Source organism: Natator depressus, chromosome 5 (assembly GCF_965152275.1).
Source record: "Natator depressus isolate rNatDep1 chromosome 5, rNatDep2.hap1, whole genome shotgun sequence".
In the NCBI taxonomy this organism is placed as follows: Eukaryota; Metazoa; Chordata; order Testudines; family Cheloniidae; genus Natator; species Natator depressus.
The window spans coordinates 36,514,647-36,534,465 of record NC_134238.1 but is presented as its reverse complement, the minus strand read 5'-3'; the positions used below and the strand labels follow the sequence as shown (position 1 = coordinate 36,534,465).

Below are 19,819 nucleotides of genomic sequence, written 5' to 3'. Positions count from 1 at the left end.
ACTACATCTGTACTGAAAAGCAAACAAACAAAACTATGGCAGCTAGTCTCAGAGCCCCGATCAACTGACTCAAGCTTACAGGGCTTGTGATTTAGGGCTGAAAATAGCATTGTAGACATTTCTGCTCGGGCTCTGAAACCTGGCGAGAGGGGTGGGCTCAGCTCTAGTCTGAGCAGGAACAGCTACCCTGATATTTTTAGCTCTGTAGCATGAGCCCCATGAGCCTGAGTCAGTTGACCCAGGCTCTGAGCCCCACACCTGCAGGTCTTTTTTTTTTTTTTTTGCGCAGTGTAGACATACCCTAAGAATCTAGATGCTTTTTTTTATTTTAGATTAAAGACGACAACAACAACAAAAAGGAGGAAAGACATGTTAAATCCCTGTGAGAGAAAAAGGTGAGACTCTCTCTCTCTCTCTCACTCTGGAAGTTCCTTTATATGGAACCCCCTCACAGTCAGTCCCACGTACACTCAGAAAGTATCCATTTACAATGAAGTTTTTAGTGGTTTAACTTCTAATATTTTTGTATGCACAGCAGAGCTCTGTATTCAGCCTCGTCTCACACGAAGACTAGAGTCTTACTGCTATTGCCTTTGTCCAGCTCCTATTCTTAATACCCATCTCCTGTGTCACACGGACAAGGATAAAAGGACACAGTGATTAGATGTAGGCTGCCTTGACTTTGATTTCGCCTTCACTGAACCTCATCTAAGGGTAAGGCACCTTTTACTGTGTAGCATATTAGGACTAAATTCTGCAGCAAGACTCAAGGAAATATGCAATAAGAGTACAAGTCCCAGAACAGACCAGCAGCAGCCTGCTGTCGCAAGCTTCCCACCTCTTCATAAGCCAGCCTAGACCATCTCCTAAAGCTCCCACACTCTGCTTGCTGTTTCCTGCCCTTCCCAGGGGACATGGGGTAGCAGGTGGGAAGGATTCCTTCTGGAAGAAGTAGTCTCCTAAGAATCAGAACAGGATGTGTGAGGCTTCAGAAGGAGGCTGCAGATTGAGAGCTGTTAAAACAGAGCGGGAAGAGGAGCTGGAGCAGGAGGTGCTCTCTTTGCAAGAACTTCTGAACTGTTGTCTTTAGGGTAATGCAGCAAGGGAGAGGCAGTGGCAGAAGTCCTCCATTCAAAGTCATTAAACACACAGACTAACACCCTATCTAGGCTGAAACCTTTATGGGGGGAAAAAACCCACTCAATTCTATTGATGTCCATTAAAAACGTAGTGTTAACTAGAGCTGTCCAGAAAATAGAATTTCTATCCTACGAAGAAGTTTTGTCCCAATTCAAGTCAAAAATTTAAAAATCTCAAAATTTTTCATAAATTCTAAAAAATTCTATTTTAGAAGAACTGACACAGAATTTTTCAAATTGCTGTCTGCCCTCAGGAAAGACTACTGTCAATTTCATTTTCATTCTTGATTATTATTATTATTATTTTTGTAAAAAGGCATTTTCCATCAGAAAATCATTTCGATGGAAAATTCCTGACCAGCTCCAGTGTTAACATGATTTGGCAGAAATGTTCAAACTCTGAGATGGGAGTTAAAATGTCTGAGTTGTCATAGTTTTCTATGGAAAAAATTTCTTCTGACTGCTGCAAGCTGGTGCAAAACAGCATGCAAATATACATACTGTCTGACAACATAAAAGAGAGAACAAATGCAATCACTGTAATCTTATAACTAAGGCCATATCTACAATAGCACTTAAGTCGGCAAAACTTTTGTCACTCAGGGGTGTGAAAAAACACTCCGCTGAATGACATACATTTTTCCGGCATTAGCACTAGTATGCACAGCACTATGTCAGTGTGAGATGCTCTCCTGCAGACGCAGCCACTGCCGCTCGTTGAGCTGGTTTTATTATGTCAACGGGAGAATTCTCTCCCGACAACATAATGCAGCTACACGAGCGCTCTCACAGAGGCACAGCCATGTCAGTACAGCTGTGCCGCTGTAAGCTTGTAAGTGTAGACATGGATTCTCATACTTCATTGCACTGTGGCCTCCTTCTAACAACAAAAATTACTATATGACCCCAGGAGGGGACACCGAAGCCTGAACCTGCCCAAGCTCTGCTGCCCTGCGTGGGGGGGCCAAAGTCCAAGTACTTCCCCACAGGCAGGGGGAACAAAGCAGAAGCCCAAGGGCTTCAGCCCCAGGCTTCAGCAAGCCTAAGCCAGACCTGGTAACCCCATTAAACTGTGGTCAAGACCCACTTCGTGGTTGCGACCTGAAGTTTTAGAACCGCTGGCCTAAGCTATTCAGACAACATGCACTCAGAGAGCATGATACTGCTCTCTGCATTCACTTATATCTTGTTCAAATTTAGTAAAATTAATTAAAGAAAATCAAATTCCACTAAGCCAATTACATCGATCATGTGGACCTTGTCAAAAGAGTTCAGTTAAACGGCTGTTTTTCAGTTTAGACTGTAGGCTTGACACAGACAAATTAAAATGACTTACAAGCTGTTTTTCCATTCACAGGAAATAGATCCACCCCACTGGCACAAGGCCATGCTAACCGCAAACCCTTCACTTGCAAGGACAGCTGTGCTAAAGGGGAGAAATCACCTACAGGGGAGAACAGCTTAAAAATCCAGCCAGAGCTCCAGAGGAGATCCTCTGGCAGAGGCTTCCTAGGAGATCTGCTGAATCAAATTGTTTTTGCTTTGCAATTTCTACTCATGGGCAGATTTTCAGAAGTGCTCAGCACTCAGCTGCAATCACTGAGAAAAATGGGAGTGTCTGGGTGATAAGCACTTCACTGCAGGAAGACAGCATGTCTAACAAAGCGCTCAGTACTTACATAGTTGTTTTCCATAAAAGAAAAGCATTCCCAGCTGACCTGGCCCCACTCCCTTTCCAGTGGGCTGGCTACTTCAGGCTCACCTGAGGAGAGGGAATTATAGATGTACTTTCTGCAACCAGGAGCAGAAGCTAGCAGAATCCAACGACAGGATCTGGCCCCCCTCACTCTGACCTGAGCAGTCTTAACTCTGTTTCAAGGACTGTCATTTCTGACTGAGAAAGAAAAGTGGTAACCTCCATTTTGCTAAGGCCCATGACAAGTTTGGAGCCTTACAGGTCATATTCTGATTCCTTCCCTTTACGGAAAGTGTGAAAGTACTGAATGTTTTTACCAAATTTATGCACAAACAGCTGCATCCTGCTCTCTATTAAGTAGAGCTCACAAAAAACAAACAAACACTGTTAGCTACAATTCAGATTCTAGCAGTTCAAAATGTTTGAGAGTCAGAGCAATAAAATCAATATTTTACCTCCTCTTTACTGCTTTAATTTGTATAAGCAATACATCCAGTCCCTAAAATAACTGAAAAAATAATTAGAAAAAAGTCTATTAAGAGAGTGGTTATTGGAAGCATAAGCAATGGAAATAGAAGAGGGATGATTTCTTTGTGGGACAGTTAGTCAAGAGATAATTTTTAATCTTTAAAACTAACATTCATATATATCATGATACATATTAAACCAAATGAAAACTAGCTATTTTGATCGATCTCAAAAGGTAATTGGAAGTGGGGAATCATCAATCAGTGACAGTGTTTCTTGTGGAGTCCTGCAGGGATCTGTTCTTGGCCCAGTGCAATTCAATATCTTTATCAACGTTCTGGAAGAAATAAAATAATTGTGGCTAAAGTTTGCAGATGACAGAAACACTGGTGGAGTGGTAAACAATGATAAGGTCAGTTATATAGGCCAGTTTGGAACACTTGATTAACTGGAGCAATGTGTGTTTTAGTATAGCAAAAAGGATTACCATACCCTAGAAACAAAGAATGGAAGTCACATATGCAGAGATTGGAAAGCAACAACTCTGAAAAGAATTTAGGAGTTGTTGTGAACAAATAACTGAACATGTACTCTCACTCAGGGTGATGCTAAGAAAGGCTAAGCTAAGAAAGCCAATGTGATCACTGCTCAGCTAATGCAGAGGAGTAGGGAGGTGGGATTACCTCCGTATACTGCACTTTAGTGAGACCATTACTGGAGTACTGTGTTTAGAAGAGCCTCAAAAAATGCTGACTAATTGGAAAGGGTTCAGACAAGAGCTACAATTATTCAAGATGTGGAAGGCCTAATACAGAGAGACTAAAGAAGCTCATTCTATTTAGTTTACCCAAGAGAAGATTAAGTGGTGACTTGATCGTAGTCTACAAGTACCTACATGGGGAGAAGATTTCTGACAGTAGAATTGTCTTTACTTAGCAGACAGAGGTACAACAAGATCCAATGGCTGGAAGCTGAACCTTGACAAACTGAGATTAGAAATTTTAGCAGCGAGGTAATTAGCCATTGGAAAACTGACATAGGGATGTGTTGGCTTTTCCATTATTTGAAATATTTAAATCAAGATTAGATTTATTTATTTTCTAAATATCTCTAGCAATTATTGCAGGACTTACTGGGTGAAATTCTCAGGCCTGTGTTAGGCAAGAGACTAGACTAGGTAATCACAAGAGTTCCTTCTGGACTTAAAAAAAAAAGTATGAATACCAAAAAAGTCAACACAAATACTTTAATTTGGGTGATTTGTATTTGGTGGCTGTTATTTTTATGTAACAGATATAATTTGACCATAGAGTCAGCCAGTAGCTAAAATGCTAAAAATGGGGGGCAAAAATGGAACAACGAAGGTATTCTGATACCACTGTAATGAACACAGTATTATTATTAGTAGTAGTACATATAGTTATGGATTGGGACCCCGTTGTGTTAGGTGCTGTACAAACACAGAACAAAAAATGGTCCCTGCGACAAAGAGCTTACAAGAAATAAATGTAGGTATAAATGCCTACATAGCTAAAAGAGTGGAGGGCTAATAAGTTGTTTTCAATGTTTTTATGAATCTGGAAAGGATGTTCTGTTGTTTGGTTTCTGACTAGATGAACTAAACAAAAATAGTTTGGAATACTGTAAAGTGGTTGTATAGATTTTATAGATAGGATATACTGGTTGCCATTAAAAAAAAAACATTTATCAACAGCTTCAGTACTACATGGTATAGGAAATAAATACAGTAACTTTGAAACCATAGTCTTGTGGCTATTGGCAAATGTTGACTATTTAATGCCATCTGCTGTATTTGTGCATCTCCATGTCCTTTTACATATCCACCCATGTCCCTTTTTTTAAATAAGGTATTAACTAAATAACTGAAAAAAGCAAACGGTTGTCAAAGCTTTTCTTGAGAATTAAACGAGATAGATGAGGACCGCTCTGAACAAAACAAGAATTGACCTAACCCTCCTCCCAAACCTCTACCAAACTTTCTGACCCTCCAAATAGATTCTAGTTAGGTTAAAAAAAACTTTTGATATTCTCCTTAGTTTTCATGTACCTCTATCTGATTCAATTTGGGAAAGGAGGGTAAATACATACATTCTTGGTGTGGGTGTGTGATCCAGCTGAAATTTACATTTCTTATGAGATTTCTAGCTAAACTCGCAGTCCAAAAATGTTCCACGTGTTGTATGGTATTAGATTACAAGACATCAGTTGTGAAGACGATCCCATCTCTAAAAAATAAAAATCTCTCTCTCCTAGGGATTGCATCTTTTGGGGTACAGCAGTCGGTCTGTTATAAAGGAGAAGGTTCAAACAGATTTTCAGGTGAGAGGAAAAACAGCATTTTACCAGAGTACATCAGCCTCAGAACAGATTGCTCATAAGACAGCATCATCTAGGTCCAAATTTTACACTGAACTCCTTTATCAAATGCTGAAGAGCTCAGACACATACGTTGTCCCTAGTATATTGACTTTTCTAATTAAAATCATGAGGTCAATGGCATTTGTGCCTGAACAAGGACTGTGAAAGGCCTGCAGAACCTGTATGAAGTGGCAGTACTGCCACTGAAGCTCATCCACCTCACTGGAAAGCATTTACAAAGTTCAAAAAGCCTTTAAAGGTTTCTTTGTTTAGCTTTTTGCACTGTGTTACTGCAGCACGGACACCCAGAGCCTTCTCTAATTTTCCTGACTGACAGGAGCATGCTGCAGTTTTATGAGTACTACCAGTGCGGGAGCCCAGGCTAATCAACAATAATTATCAGCTGTGAAATGGAAGCAATCAAGTTGAGATCAGGAGCAGCAGGATAGCAGCTATACTCACAAAAGAAAGAAGACAAATAAGCCCATGCCACCTCCTGACAAGCGAGATGCTTTGGCAGTCTGCCACGGTATCACCACCCAGACCATGGACCAGCCCTTCCAAGCTCCTTATCATGCTCACCCCACATGCCCACTGAGTGTCTACAGCTGCTCCTAACAGTTTGGAGAAAGACTGGCTAAGAAACAATGAAAAATGTGTTCCACAAACATCTTAAACTCTGCAGCTTTTAACTTATTTTCTAGCTGCATTCTACAGCGATTTTATCTTTTCTTTCAGTGGCATGCTTGGGTATTGCTATCTTAGAAGTGGCAGAGTGCCAAACACCAGATGCAGAAGGTGGGAAAACATTCAGGCAGGGAAATATATAAATAATAAATGATTTATTCTGTTCACTTACTCTATAAATAGTTTTCTATTTGGGGAACTCAGATAAGCATTCTCCCCTAACTGCTTTGAATCAGAGAGGTTCCCCTTCTGTCTGCAGATCTCAAAGCACTTTACACATATTAATGATTTAAGCTTCATATCACCCCAAGAGATAGGCAAATCCTGTATTTCCATGTAACACACGGTAAAACCAAAGCACAGAAAAATACAGCGCATATAATCAGCTGGGCAGCACCCTTCTGCAGGTACCAGTCTGTTTGTTAAAAACTGGAATAATCACATTTCTATCTACAATTTCTCTGCAGGCACAAAAACAGACATAAGTTTTATGTCTGCAAAATTACATCTTCAAAAGGGGAGTTGGACCTTAGCCTAGCTGCACATATACTACAAAGTGACTGGCTCAAGGTCAACAGGAAGTTGTTGCAGACCAAGGAATATGACCTAAATCCCTTGACTTTCAGTCTTGTGTCTTAACCGTAAGGCCATGCTTCCTCCCCTTGATGTGCAAGGCAGTATGGAAATGGAAGGAGGCAGAGCAAGGAGAAGCCAAGAGGGATATGGCATAAAGGTAAAATAAGATTTGAGCATGCTTAGTGATTGATGTTTACATTCTGTTACTTGTACAGCATCATACTGGTGCATAGCACTTTACAGACAATTAAAAATAGTTGATCCCTTAAGAGTCTGTGGAACAGCATTTACAGCATGTCATGTAGGGCAAAGTGATTCACAGATTACAGATAACCCATAGCACTACTTATCCTTCACCAAATACAATTATACCATTACCACCAAGATGGCTCAGTGCTTGGCTGAGATCAGCTCATGGATGAAGAACAGCTGGTTGAAGCTGAATCTGAGAAAAAGAGAAGTTATGCTGGTGAGCAGAGGAAGGCACTCTAAGGAGTTTGCAGCCACGGTGAGTCTCCTTTGGCTGAAGGTACATACCCACAATTGGTCAATTCAGTCCACAATTTAAAAGTGCTCCTAGACTCCTTGCTGATACTAAGCTCTTGTCTACCAGCATCCATGTCTGAATATTTTCTACCATTTCTGATTGGCTAGGAGACTCCATTCTATCTTGGTGGACAATGGCCTGGCCTCAGTTATACATTCCTTTCTCACCTCCCATCTGAACGACAGCAGTGCAATATACATGGGTACGAAGCCCTCAGCCTTTAAGAACACTTAAGTACAAAACACTGTGGAGTTTCTGTTGTATGGATGTTGATCTCAAAGGCCCAAAGAGTTAAAGGTGTTTAATGTTGGACAATGAATGTTTATAAATAGTGAGAGCTAGGTTTCAGGTTCTTTTAAACAGAGGCCTTGGTTTTACGGTTACTTGGGAAACACCCAAAAACATTCATTCAAATGAAAAGTTTATTGATTAAATAAAAGAAAGAACAAGAAATCAAAACAGGCATTTATATTGAAACTGTGGTTGAGTGATTATGCAAAACAAACTTAGTCATAACCATTAAAGCCTTTCTCCTTTGGGAGGCAAAATGTCAATCTAATTTTCCAGAACAACCTTTCTTTGATGAAAAGGAAAGGGTTAATTTTACTGTGCTGTACAGAAGGCATTTACTTATCCTGTTCTTAATGGACAGACAGACAAACACAAAGTGGAGGAGAGACAGGATGGAACAGATGGTTGAAATATAGATTTTGTTGATGTGTTTTAGAACACTGGACTGCTGATTAGTTATAAGGGGCTGCTTTTGGCTGGCAAGTCGACCATGACACCTACTACTTGGATCCTGGTTTACGATCTGGTCAGGGATGTCATCTGATTGGATCTTTTCTTCTTAGTGGCAGTGACATAGCGCATCTGGCGAAGACACATGACATTGACGGGAGAGCGCTCTCCTGTCGACGTAATTACTCTATCTCAATGAGCGGCAGAAGCTATGTTGGCGGGAGAGTGTCTCCCGCCATCATAGCATGGTGTAGACACCGCTTTAAGTCAATGTAACTTACGTTGCTCAAGGGGGTGGTTTTTTCCACACCACTGAGCAATGTAACTTATATCGACTTAAGTGGTAGTGTGTAGACAAGGCAGGCTTGGATGACTACAGCATAGGTGACTTCAGTATTTGATTGAAAGCTAGGGAAGTGAGAGAGGACAGAAGGAAAGAAAATTGAGGGTGGAAGGGATATAACACAATAAGGGAAGGGAAGACAGTGAGGATCTTATGTGCCTTTTCAGTGCTGGCAGTTAGATAACCCCATTCATGGGCTGAGGATTGGATGTCATAATAATATGATGACTTCAGCATTTCAGGTAAAAACAAAGTTCTTTAAACAAGATTAAGGCCAGATGGCCTTCCCCTCAGGTAAAAAGTCCTTTAAATGTGTCGAGGTGAGTTGCAGTGCTGGCAGTTTGGGGGATGCGTTGGGATGCAAGGTGGGATAGGAGATATGAGAGAGAGAGTTGATCTGAATTAATCTGAACAGAATTGATGATGTCCTTTTTCAAAGTCTCTTTTTAAGGAACCCCAAATGGGGAAAAGTGGGCATAACAGTTTATCTCGCTCATTATTTTGTCTACCAATTAGGCCTAATATGCATCAGACCAGTTTTGCTCTATTAACTTCCGATTCCACATCTTCTGTTTTTACCAGCCATAATTTCAACAGTCTTTGGATTATATCAACATGGCCTTTTTGGTTTAGACTAATCCAGCTTCTTTTGTCCGGTTCTTTTGCGCTTGTTACAACATTCAATCTTGTAAACAACGCCTATTTTTCATGGTTATTGTAATATCTGATAAATTTTCACATACTTTTTACATTTGAGCTTACAACAGAGGTACACTTTGCAGGCTCAATTGTCACAACAATGTCCCCTCAACAACACAGGCTACCATGAGCACATCACACCTGTCCTTCACTCTATGCTGGCTTCCTGTAGAATATCTAATCATAGAATCATAGAATATCAGAGTTGGAAGGAACCTCAGGAAGTCATCTAGTCCAACCCCTGATCAAAGCAGGACCAATCCCCAATTTTTGCCCCGATCCCTAAATGGCCCCCTCAAGGGTTGAACTCACAACCCTGGGTTTAGCAGGCCAATGCTCAAACCACTGAGATCAAGTTAAAGGGCTCAGTTCTTACCTTCAATGTGCTCATTGGCCTGCGCCGAGCACCTCTAAAAGATAAACTAAAGCTCTGGGACAAAGACTGTGGCTGACAACTCCACTACTCAGGCACTATGGAACTTTCTGACATAAAGGTAAAGTTTGCCTGTGTGACAGACAGAGCTTTCTTAGGGTCTGGTCTCAGACTGTGAAACAAACTCTCCCAGAAACTCAGGGCCATCACAAATCACTCACTGCCTACCACTGCAAGTGCTAGAGGCTCTTCTTTGACCTTGCCTTCTGTAAAATAAATAGTTTCAGAGTAGCAGCCGTGTTAGTCTGTATCCGCAAAAAGAACAGGAGTACTTGTGGCACCTCAGAGACTAACAAATTAATATATTAGAGCATAAGCTTTCATGGGCTACAGCCCACTTCATCGGATGCATAGAATGGAACATATAGTAAGATATATATATATATACACGCACACACACACACACACATACAGATAAGTTGGAAATTACCATACAAACTGTGAGAGGCTAATTAGTTAAGATGAGCTATTATCATCAGGAGAAAAAAACTTTTGTAGTGATAATCAAGATGGCCCATTTAGACAGTTGACAAGTTAAGTATCCTCACACCTTCACAAGTACTCCTTTTCTTTTTGCGAATACAGACTAAGATGGCTGCTACTCTGAAACAGTTTGTATGGTAACTTCTAATTTATCTGTATGTGTATCTATCTATCTGTATATCTTACTATATGTTCCATTCTATGCATCCAATGAAGTAGGCTGTAGCCCACGAAAGCTTATGCTCAAATAAATTTGTTAGTCTCTAAGGTGCCACAAGTACTCCTGTTCTTTTTGTAATATAAATGCATAGCAAGCACGTACATAAAACAAAACAAAAACCTTACAACACTCCACTGTACACACAATTCTCTTCCTGGGGAGAGGATGAGAGGGAAAGAACAAACCGCAGGTGACAGATACTAATCATGTCACTTAGTGCAATACTGGATGGTGCTCAGATACTGCGGTGATGAGGGTGGTATAAGAACCAAAATAGAATAGATAAGATGATACCAGGTTAACCTTAGTTCCCCTTTTGGATCAGATTTACCTAAGAAATTCTTTAATTTGGATTCTTGCCTGCTTGCTGGGCAACAGAGATCTCACACTGAGTCCTTGCAACCTTTAGCATGAAAAAAATCATGTTTTTTATTAAAAATATGTACTATTTGTACCCACTTCCTACATTAAAGACAGAAAAGTGTTTGCTTAGTATTTACACCCAGGAAACTGGAAAATTACTGCCTGTTGTTGAAGATCGAAGTACCAAACAGAGACCATCCTCCAGGATGGAGAGTAGTTCTAGTTTTACACATTTGGCAGTGATGTACTACAGGATATAGAGTGAAACCTACTCCACAGGCACAAAGTCTTTGAGCCTTATGTTGATACAGTGAGGTGAAATTCACCTTCCAATCCACTGCACAGGTGAGTTGGGGTAGTGGCACCAGCCCTTGAAGCCAGCTGTTCAGGTTATTGAGGCCCTGTATAAATGCAGAAGTGGGGCCCCTCCTGCCTTAGTGTGGCCCCAGCCTGCCTCCTACATGACCTTCTGAGCCAACCTACAGAAGGCTAGTGTTGAGAACTTCCTCAAGTAAAATCTGCAGTGCAGATGAAACAGAAGCTCTTTCCAACCCATTTGGATTTTCAAATGCTACGCAACTGAGAAAACACCACAGAAGATGAAATGACCATGATGCTGATTGTAATTTGCTTTAGTTTTTTAGAACTCAGAGGATTTAAAGTGGATAACCAGAGGTACAATTTTCATGAGGGAGTTGAAGGAGATTCTTTCCCCATAATGCCCCTAGAGGTGATTTACACAAATTTCTCATTACAATCCAATAACAAAAGGTATGAATGTTCAAGAAAGAGCCAGAGATATCCTGACATGTTGTAGATATGATTATTGATGGGGAACAGGATAGATTCTTGGTTCAGACTACAAAATGTTTCATAATCATAAGCCCAATTCTACTTTGAATTACACCCCATTGAAATGCCACAGAAATTGCCTAACATTGATGGTACCATAACTAATAGAAAATTTTGCTAGTCCTGTTCCTTCTTCAGGCATAACACTAGGATAGCAGTGGTGAGTAAATGAGGTTAACAGAACATTGATAGAAAAATAAATCAGAAGACAAGCTTCACAACTGGTGTCACCGTTTTCTTCAGAGCATTCACATTGTTGAATGTCCGAGTGCTGCCCTTACCAGCTAGCCTACCTGCTAATACACTATTTCACGTAGTTCTATAAATAGACTATGGAAAGCAAAAGTGCAAGTGTTAAAATATTAATCAACCCCCCAGAAAACGTAGTGATTGTGATAAATTATATGTAGGGCTCCATATCTGTTACCGAGGTTGCGCAAGTCATGGGTTCTGTGACTTTCCGCAGCCCCCGGGGCCAGCCGCACCGGCCGCTGCTTGGGCGGCTAACCCCAGGGACTGTCCAAGCAGCGGCCAGTGCGGCTGGGTCTGGGGACCACCCGAGCAGCAGTCCCAGCGCGGTGGGAGCAGCCACAGATCAGCAGCCCCCCAGCGGCAGTCGCGGGTGTGGCTGGAGCAGCGGTGGGTGGGCAGCCCCTGGCAGCTGGCCTTGGCGGTATTAACAGAACATTGATAGAAAAATAAATCAGAAGACAAGCTCCACAAAATTAAGGCTCTGATTTAGTCAGGAGTATTTATAGTACAAGTCATGGACAGATCACGGGCCGTGAATTTTTGTTCATTGCCCATGACCTGTCCATGACTTTTACTAAAAATACCCATGACTAAATCATAGCCTTAATTTTACGCAACAGGTCCTACAGCATTCATTGTGTTTTCTCAAAACAGAAAACTAAAAGCTATCTTTTGGGCAAAGGAAATGACAAGTCTGAAAAACAGAAGGCAATGCTTCATTTAAGTAATAAATACAAGCCTCCTCCTCTCCGACCCCCAAATCATTCATGGGCCAGTTTCTGCAATGTGACTCGAGAAACCCCAAAATCAAATTCATATTGACAAGATGTAAATTAGTATTTGAGTTGACCGGGCTTGGAGAATTGTTTCCTGAAATGGTTCACATCATAACAGCAAGCAGCAGCAGTAAAGTGGTAATCAAATACTCTGTCTCTCACCTTAGTTCTAGTGCTTAGTTCCAAGTTTTACTTACCAGTCTTGCACAGCATTGAAGGATTCTTCATTTGTGATGTCATACATTAAAATGAAGCCCATTGCACCCCGGTAATAGGCTGTGGTAATTGTCCTATATCTCTCCTGACCTGCCGTGTCCTAAAACAACAAAAATAATCTTTTATATAGATGTTACCTTGTCAAGTGATTTGTATCTTTCTGAAAATCAGAAGTGAGCTTTGAAAAATTTTCATCTTCACACCTTTGAAATTCCATTCAAGTCACTGGGCAGCTTTTCATTCTCTTTTTTTAAAGAGATGAAGGATTGTCCTGTGGTTAAGGCACTAGACTGGGACTTAGGAGATCTTGGTACTATTCCTAGCTTTCCCAGTCAATTCATCTCTGTGTCTCAGTCTCCCACCTGTAAAATGGGGATAATAATACTTCCATTCACACACAGCCATTATCTATCTTGTCCATTTACATTGCAAGCTCTTTGGGACAGGGACTGTCACTTATTATGTTAATATAGAGTGCCCGATTTTGGTTAAGGTTTTAAGGTTCTAGTTTAATAAAAATGTTAACAATAATAATTAAAATATATTACAGGAAATAATATAATCATTCTGTTTCAAAATAACACTTATTTGGATTTTTAAAGACCCCAAATGTATCCTTAAATCTTGCACAAATAGAACATTTCAGTGAAATTCCATCAAGCAACGTCTAGTATGAACTTTTATTACACCTACTGTACCATTGACTGCAGAGGTCTTAAGTTAATTCTAGTTTGTTTTTTAAACAAATGCTGTAAGGGAATTATATCATCGCAAAATTTTAATAGTACAAAAATTTATTTTTGCTAGAACATGGAAAGGACTACTTCAGCTGTTCCCTAGTAGAAGAAACTGACAAAAATGACAAATGTATTAATTGGAATATTTTCTAAAATAATTCTTATGGTACAAGTAGTACCACCTCATTAGAGAAAACATATTTAAATGAGTGTTCTTTTCTGCATGTACATCAATCATCCTACAAATAAAGAAGAAATTAAATTCCACCCACTTCTTAAACCAATTATAAGAAGATCATTTTTTTAAAAATGTAACAGAGCTGATTACCATACACAAACAATTTCTTAGGCAGAACACTAGGAGGGAATTCAGGTCAGATTACAGTCACTACAGCCTAGGTTTAATTTTAATGACCTTGCATGGAAAACAAGCATAGAAAGCTAGAGCCTGATACACCTCTTATTTACCTAGATTTACACTAGAGTAACCCCACAACTTCAGTAGAGTTACTCCGGATTTACACCAGTATGAGAGGAGAATCAGGCCTTTGATGTAGACATTCAATTTCCCATGATACTTCATTGTTCTAGACATACCAGCGGGCTTCATGCACTAGAATTTATCGATCATAGGCTAGCAGTGTCCATAAAGCACAGTCCTTACTAGCTCCCATGGTGTAGATCGCAACAGGAGAAGTACGCCACTGAGAAGTACACCAGCATAAATCAGGAGCAGGGCTGGCTCTAGGCACCAGCAAAACAAGCAGGTGCTTGGGGCGGCACATTTCTAGGGGTGGCATTCTGGCGCTGGCCATGCTGCCCCTAGAAATGTGCCCCCGTCGCCCCAGCTCGTCTCCGGTCCACCCCCGCCTACTCCCCTGAGCGCGCCGCCGCCGCTCTGCTTCTCCCCCCTCCCTCCCTCCCAGGCTTGCCGCGCGCGAAACAGCTGATACGCCTGGGAGGGAGGGAGGGAGAAACCGAGCAGCGGCGCGCTCGGGAGAGGAGGCGGCGGTGGTGGAGCGGAGATGATCTGGGACGGGGAGCGGTTCCTGTAACCCCCCCCAATTACTTCCTGCGCTCCTCCCCCCACCCTTGCTCCCCTCTGCTCCGCCTGCTCCCTCCCTCGCCTGAGAGGGAGGGGGGAGAAGCGGAGCAGCAGCGTGTTCAGGGGAGCAGGCAGAGTGGAGGGGAGCTAAGGTGGGGGGTTGCGGGGGGGGGGAGTCGCAGGAAGCAATGGGGGGGGCGAATGTGGCACGCCCGGGGGAGGAGGCGGGGCCGGGGATTTGGGGAAGGGGCGGAGTTGTGGTGGAGCCGGGGCAGGAGGGCACAAAAAAAAAGGCGGGGGCGGCCAAAATTTTTTTTGCTTGGGGCGGCAAAAATCCTAGAGACGGCCCTGATCAGGAGTACCTCCAGTGAGGTCTAAACAGTGTGTAAAACTGCAATTCCTGGAGTTTTGGGTTTGTTCTCAAAGTTCAGAGATGAACTCATGGGTTTGGGAACTCATGAGAACTGAATTTAATACAAGGTTTGCATGAACTGCAGCAAACAAAAACTATGGAGTTTCATGGAGCTCTGTTTTATAGCTCTACTGATATTTGTATTCATTTGTCACACAATCAAACACAATGCTGTACCATTCCCACATTAGCCCAATGAAACTTTTCATGGTTCCTAAAGAGCTGTAAGATTCAACAGAAATGAGAATACTATTAAGAGGGCCACATGTAAACATCTGAAAACTAGAAAATTCAGTTTTATTTATGGTCACCATCTTTACCATACGTTGAAAACTCATTTTAGAAATATTGCTTTCTGAACACGTTGTTAGGATATAGATATTCAGGCCTGTCGGTAAAGGCCTGTACTCTAAGAATTTAGGTGTATTCTTATCACTTGGCTAGTTATAGAGGTATAAAAGAAAGAATCAAAATCACTGTCTGCCGATGTAAGGTCCTTCTCTTACTGGGACAGTCTGAGGTCCTGTTCTTAGGCTAAGGCCCTTGGCTAAGCAGCAGAGGCAGCCATAAGCTGGGAAGCGACTGGTCACAGCCTCAGATTCCAAACTAGTCACATTGAAAGAAGGTGCTATTGGGCTGTTAGGAATACAATCCTGTCCTGATAATGCCTATCACCTCCAGAGAAAGGGAAGTGCCTAGATAATGTAAAAGGAAACTTCGTTTGATAGCATCCTGTCTGGCAAGAACTCACTTATCATGAGCTGGGATGTGAAATCCTCACTTCTGCATTGTTTTGTCATTATAGTTCCCACTTTGCTATTGTTTGTCTGTATAATCTCTGTCTGGTTCTGTGATTGTTTCCATCTGCTGTATAATTAATTTTGCTGGGTGTAAACTAATTAAGGTGGTGGGCTATAATTGGTTACATAATCATGTTACAATATGTTAGGATTGGTTAGTTAAATTTCAGGAAAATGATTGGTTAAGGTAAAGCTAAGCAGAACTCAAGTTTTACTATATAGTCTGCAGTCAATCAGGAAGTGGGTGGGTGGGTGGGGGGGGGGAGGGAATGGGAACAGGGGTAGGGAAATTGGAATCATGTTTTGCTAAAGGGGGAAATGGGAACAGGGAATGGGGGTAAGGAAATTGGAATCATGTTTGGCTAAGGGCAGGAACGGGAACAGGGACACAGGTGTAAGACCTGGGTGTCAGAGCTAGGAAGGAGGACACTAAGGAAGGAAACTGGAATCATGCTTGCTGGAAGTTCACCCCAATAAACATCGAATTGTTTGCACCTTTGGACTTCGGGTATTGTTGCTCTCTGTTCATGCGAGAAGGACCAGGGAAGTAAGTAGGTGAAGGAATAAGCCCCCTAACACACGTCAATGTAAAATTAGAGATAGGTCCATGTCAAAGACTCAGATCTGACAACTCCCAAACACTGGGCCACTTCTGATCTTCATGAACTTTTGCAACTGGTTCCTATATCTATAAATGACTAAACAAAAAAGTCCAGATCCAAAACAGCACCCTCTACCTTAAATCTGGCAAAGCTTCAATCCAGATCTGCAGCTGAGGCCCACCTTTACGTAAAATTAATTATCTACAAACTTTAGTCCACTTGTTTCTCTCCCTTTTTTCTTTTACACATATTTAAGTTTTGACATAGCTGAGAAAGCCTAAACCAATGAACAGTAAGGCTCTAAAATACTGGCTATGAAGTTATCAAAATCTTGGATATAGAGCTTACTGTCTTGGTGACTTATCACTAGAATTTTTCACTGTATGATCTGCAGACAGGTTTTAGTGTGAATCACCTGAAGCAAAATAATATTTTCTCCTGCTTATCAGACTAATATATTTCCCCCTATACAAATCTCAGGTTGACAGACAGATACATAGTCACTGTCAAAAAGTGTCTGGATTCCATATCTATTCTGGACAGTAATACTGTAGACTTGCTATAGGGCAGGCTTTTACTCTAACAGTAAAGAAAGGGTATTAAGCCAATAAAACTATGGGAAATTAAAACTTTTTCTATGAAAAAAATATAAGGAAACTGCTTAAACATGAAGGAAATAAGGTGATATTCCTTCCTCTAATAATGATGGATCCATTGGCTTTCTTGCTTGGCTGAGGAATACAATTATGCCTTCACACTTTTTATTTAACAGGCACATGTTGAGAAAACTAGCTGGCTTATGAGACCTTTAGAAAGTACAAGAACCCAACACAATCAAGTCCGAGTCCAAACTGGAGACTACCATAAAATATATATTTGCTGCTATTACTAATAAGTAGCAAATAGTAGTAGTGAATACTAGTAAATAAAGTAGACTCCCATAATTTCCTCAGTCTAAATTCTTGAAAGCAAAGAGGTCTCCCCTTCCTGTAGCCTCATTATGTGTAGGCAATTTACTTTTAAGTGTATATGCCGTATAAGGAAACCACAGTTGGCTTTGGAAATTGACATTGGTACCTCCTTGATCAGAAGAGGCATGGAATAAGATTTGGAGGAATATTTACACTGCAATTTGGTTGTCTCTCTTCTACAATCTTCCTCCTTTACTATGGTGGAATGTACTCTGGATTCTAGTTCAGATGCACAAAACTGCCCTACCAATGACTTTTTCTGATTATATTATGTGATAACTGGTACTGTTATGCACATCATGTTACAGCATCCTTCTACCTATTTATTCTGCAACCAAGATAATTTAGTCTTCTAACAAATCATTCATTTAACACTAGTTAGAAGAATGTCATTGCTCATTTCCAAATCAGAAATTTACAGTATTTGCACATACAGTATTTATACTGGAAAGGTTTTTAATATGCTATTAACTTTAGCCATTATAAAAATCCTGCAATACTGGAAGGCTTATATACAACCTTTATACTTCTTTAGAACTATTGAAACAATTCACTTCATACTTGATTTGTTTCCTATAGTTCATTGAAATATAAAAATCAAGCCAATTACTACTGCCATTATTTTACTGTATGTGAAGTTGCAAATTAAATTCCAGTCTACATAATGGTACATTATACGTGGTTTTACATGCCAAATAAATTATAACCCTAGAAAGAGATCAAATTACAAGGCATACACACGAGGAGGCAGAATTAAGGTTGAGTCTTGAATCTTAATTCTGTATTGGCTTACTTTTAAGAGCTTCATTTCTCAATCTTAACATTTAATTAAGAATTGTGTATACCTTATAGTCCATTAAAAAAAACAGTCAGTGCAAAAATGCTGCAAGAAGGCACATACTCAGTGCAGAGGGAATATTCAGAGATTCAGAGAATAATGCTGCCAGCCGCTAACAAACCTCTAGTGAGCAGGTGCAAACTGCGATTTTCAGAGGGTCAAATTTGGGTGGAATTTTACAAGGCAAGAAAAAGCATCCCTAAGATCACTATGACCCCTCCGCCCCTGCCCACCTATTCTACCTCCAAAATTTCAAGTTTTTGCTCCAGAGTACTGTGGCACTACAGTTTTACAATGGTTGTAAGATTTTTTTTTAACTTGGACAAAATACTGTATTTTTTCCTAACCTCATTCTAGGAATGGCTCAACTGGTTTTGGTGAAACTTTCAAAAAAATATTCAGCTTAAGATAGATAATGGAAAACTGAATTTTAGCCCACGTGGTTTAAGTCTGGCAAAGTTATAAGCAAGTGAAAATGGAATCTTATAATGAATGGAGAGTGGTAGGCAACCATGGTGGGGCGGTGCCCCACCCCCATGCCAGATTGGGCTACAACAGGCCAGAGCAGCTGCACAATGCAGCGGCCAATCAGGGAGGGTCTGTTAGAGAGCCAATCAGGGCCAGTATTACAGCCAGCCAGTCAGGGCTAGGCTAGGCCCTATATAAAGGCTGCCCAGGAAGGGAGGAGGTAGTCTCTCCCAGGCCTTTAGAGAGTGAAGGTTCCTCTCCTGCATGAGGAGACTAGTGCAGTGGGAGCAGAAGGGAACTCCCACCTGGTACCTGCTGGGCTGTGGGCCCTGAGAAAAATGGCCTACCTGGTGCAAAGGGGCTGAGGGGGAAATGGCCCAGGGAGAGAGATGGACAAAGGGAGAGAAGGAGGGCAGGCAGGAAGGCTTTTGCCAAAGGGTCCCTGGGTTGGGACCCAGAGTAGAGGGCGGGCTTGGGTACCCCCCCTTGCACTTCCACCTGGCCGTTAGGAGTGGCCATCATGGACTGCACCAGACCCCTGCCAAAAGGGGTTAGACTTTTGGGTGTGGTTGGCCACTGTGGCTGGGGTTAAGAGAAGGACTGCTGATAACACCAAACCCCTGGAAGGGGGTGAGACCAGAGTAGTGGGCACTGCCAGAGGGCAGTGTCCTGAAGAAGATGCCGTGAGCTGGGAGAAACGCAGGTTGAGACGCCAATCTAGGTGAGAGACGGACGAGACACCACCGGCAGAGGGCACTCTGCATGAACTGAGCTAACTCCCAGAGTCAACAGCAGGAGGCGCTGCGGTGGTGAGTCCCAACCCCGTCAAACAACCTTTACTACAGGCATCACTACCAGTATCAGCAGTAACATAATTAAAATTCATATTAATATGAAATCCAATTGGAAACATGTTATATGTTAAAGACATGGTCATGTGGAATGAATATGACATTTACAAAGAGAGGGAGGTTACAAAGAATCTTCTATTTAAATAGAAGAGTTAAACATACCAGTGTTACCTGGGGTCCAATGCATTCAGAAACCTCTTAATTTTATTCTGCCTAAGATTTAGG

The 19,819-nt window shown here is 41.4% G+C and overlaps 1 protein-coding gene across 2 annotated transcripts in view; it reads right to left on the bottom strand.

Annotated features, from left to right (window-relative positions):
* The window catches only part of RAB3C (RAB3C, member RAS oncogene family), a 200,540-nt gene that overhangs the window by 97,852 nt on the left and 82,869 nt on the right, over window positions 1-19,819 (bottom strand). For both annotated transcript variants that reach the window (XM_074952574.1, XM_074952573.1), the window contains exon 3: window positions 12,852-12,970. In XM_074952574.1, coding sequence (XP_074808675.1) covers window positions 12,852-12,970 — 119 coding nt within the window. The remainder of the gene's footprint in view (window positions 1-12,851; window positions 12,971-19,819) is intronic.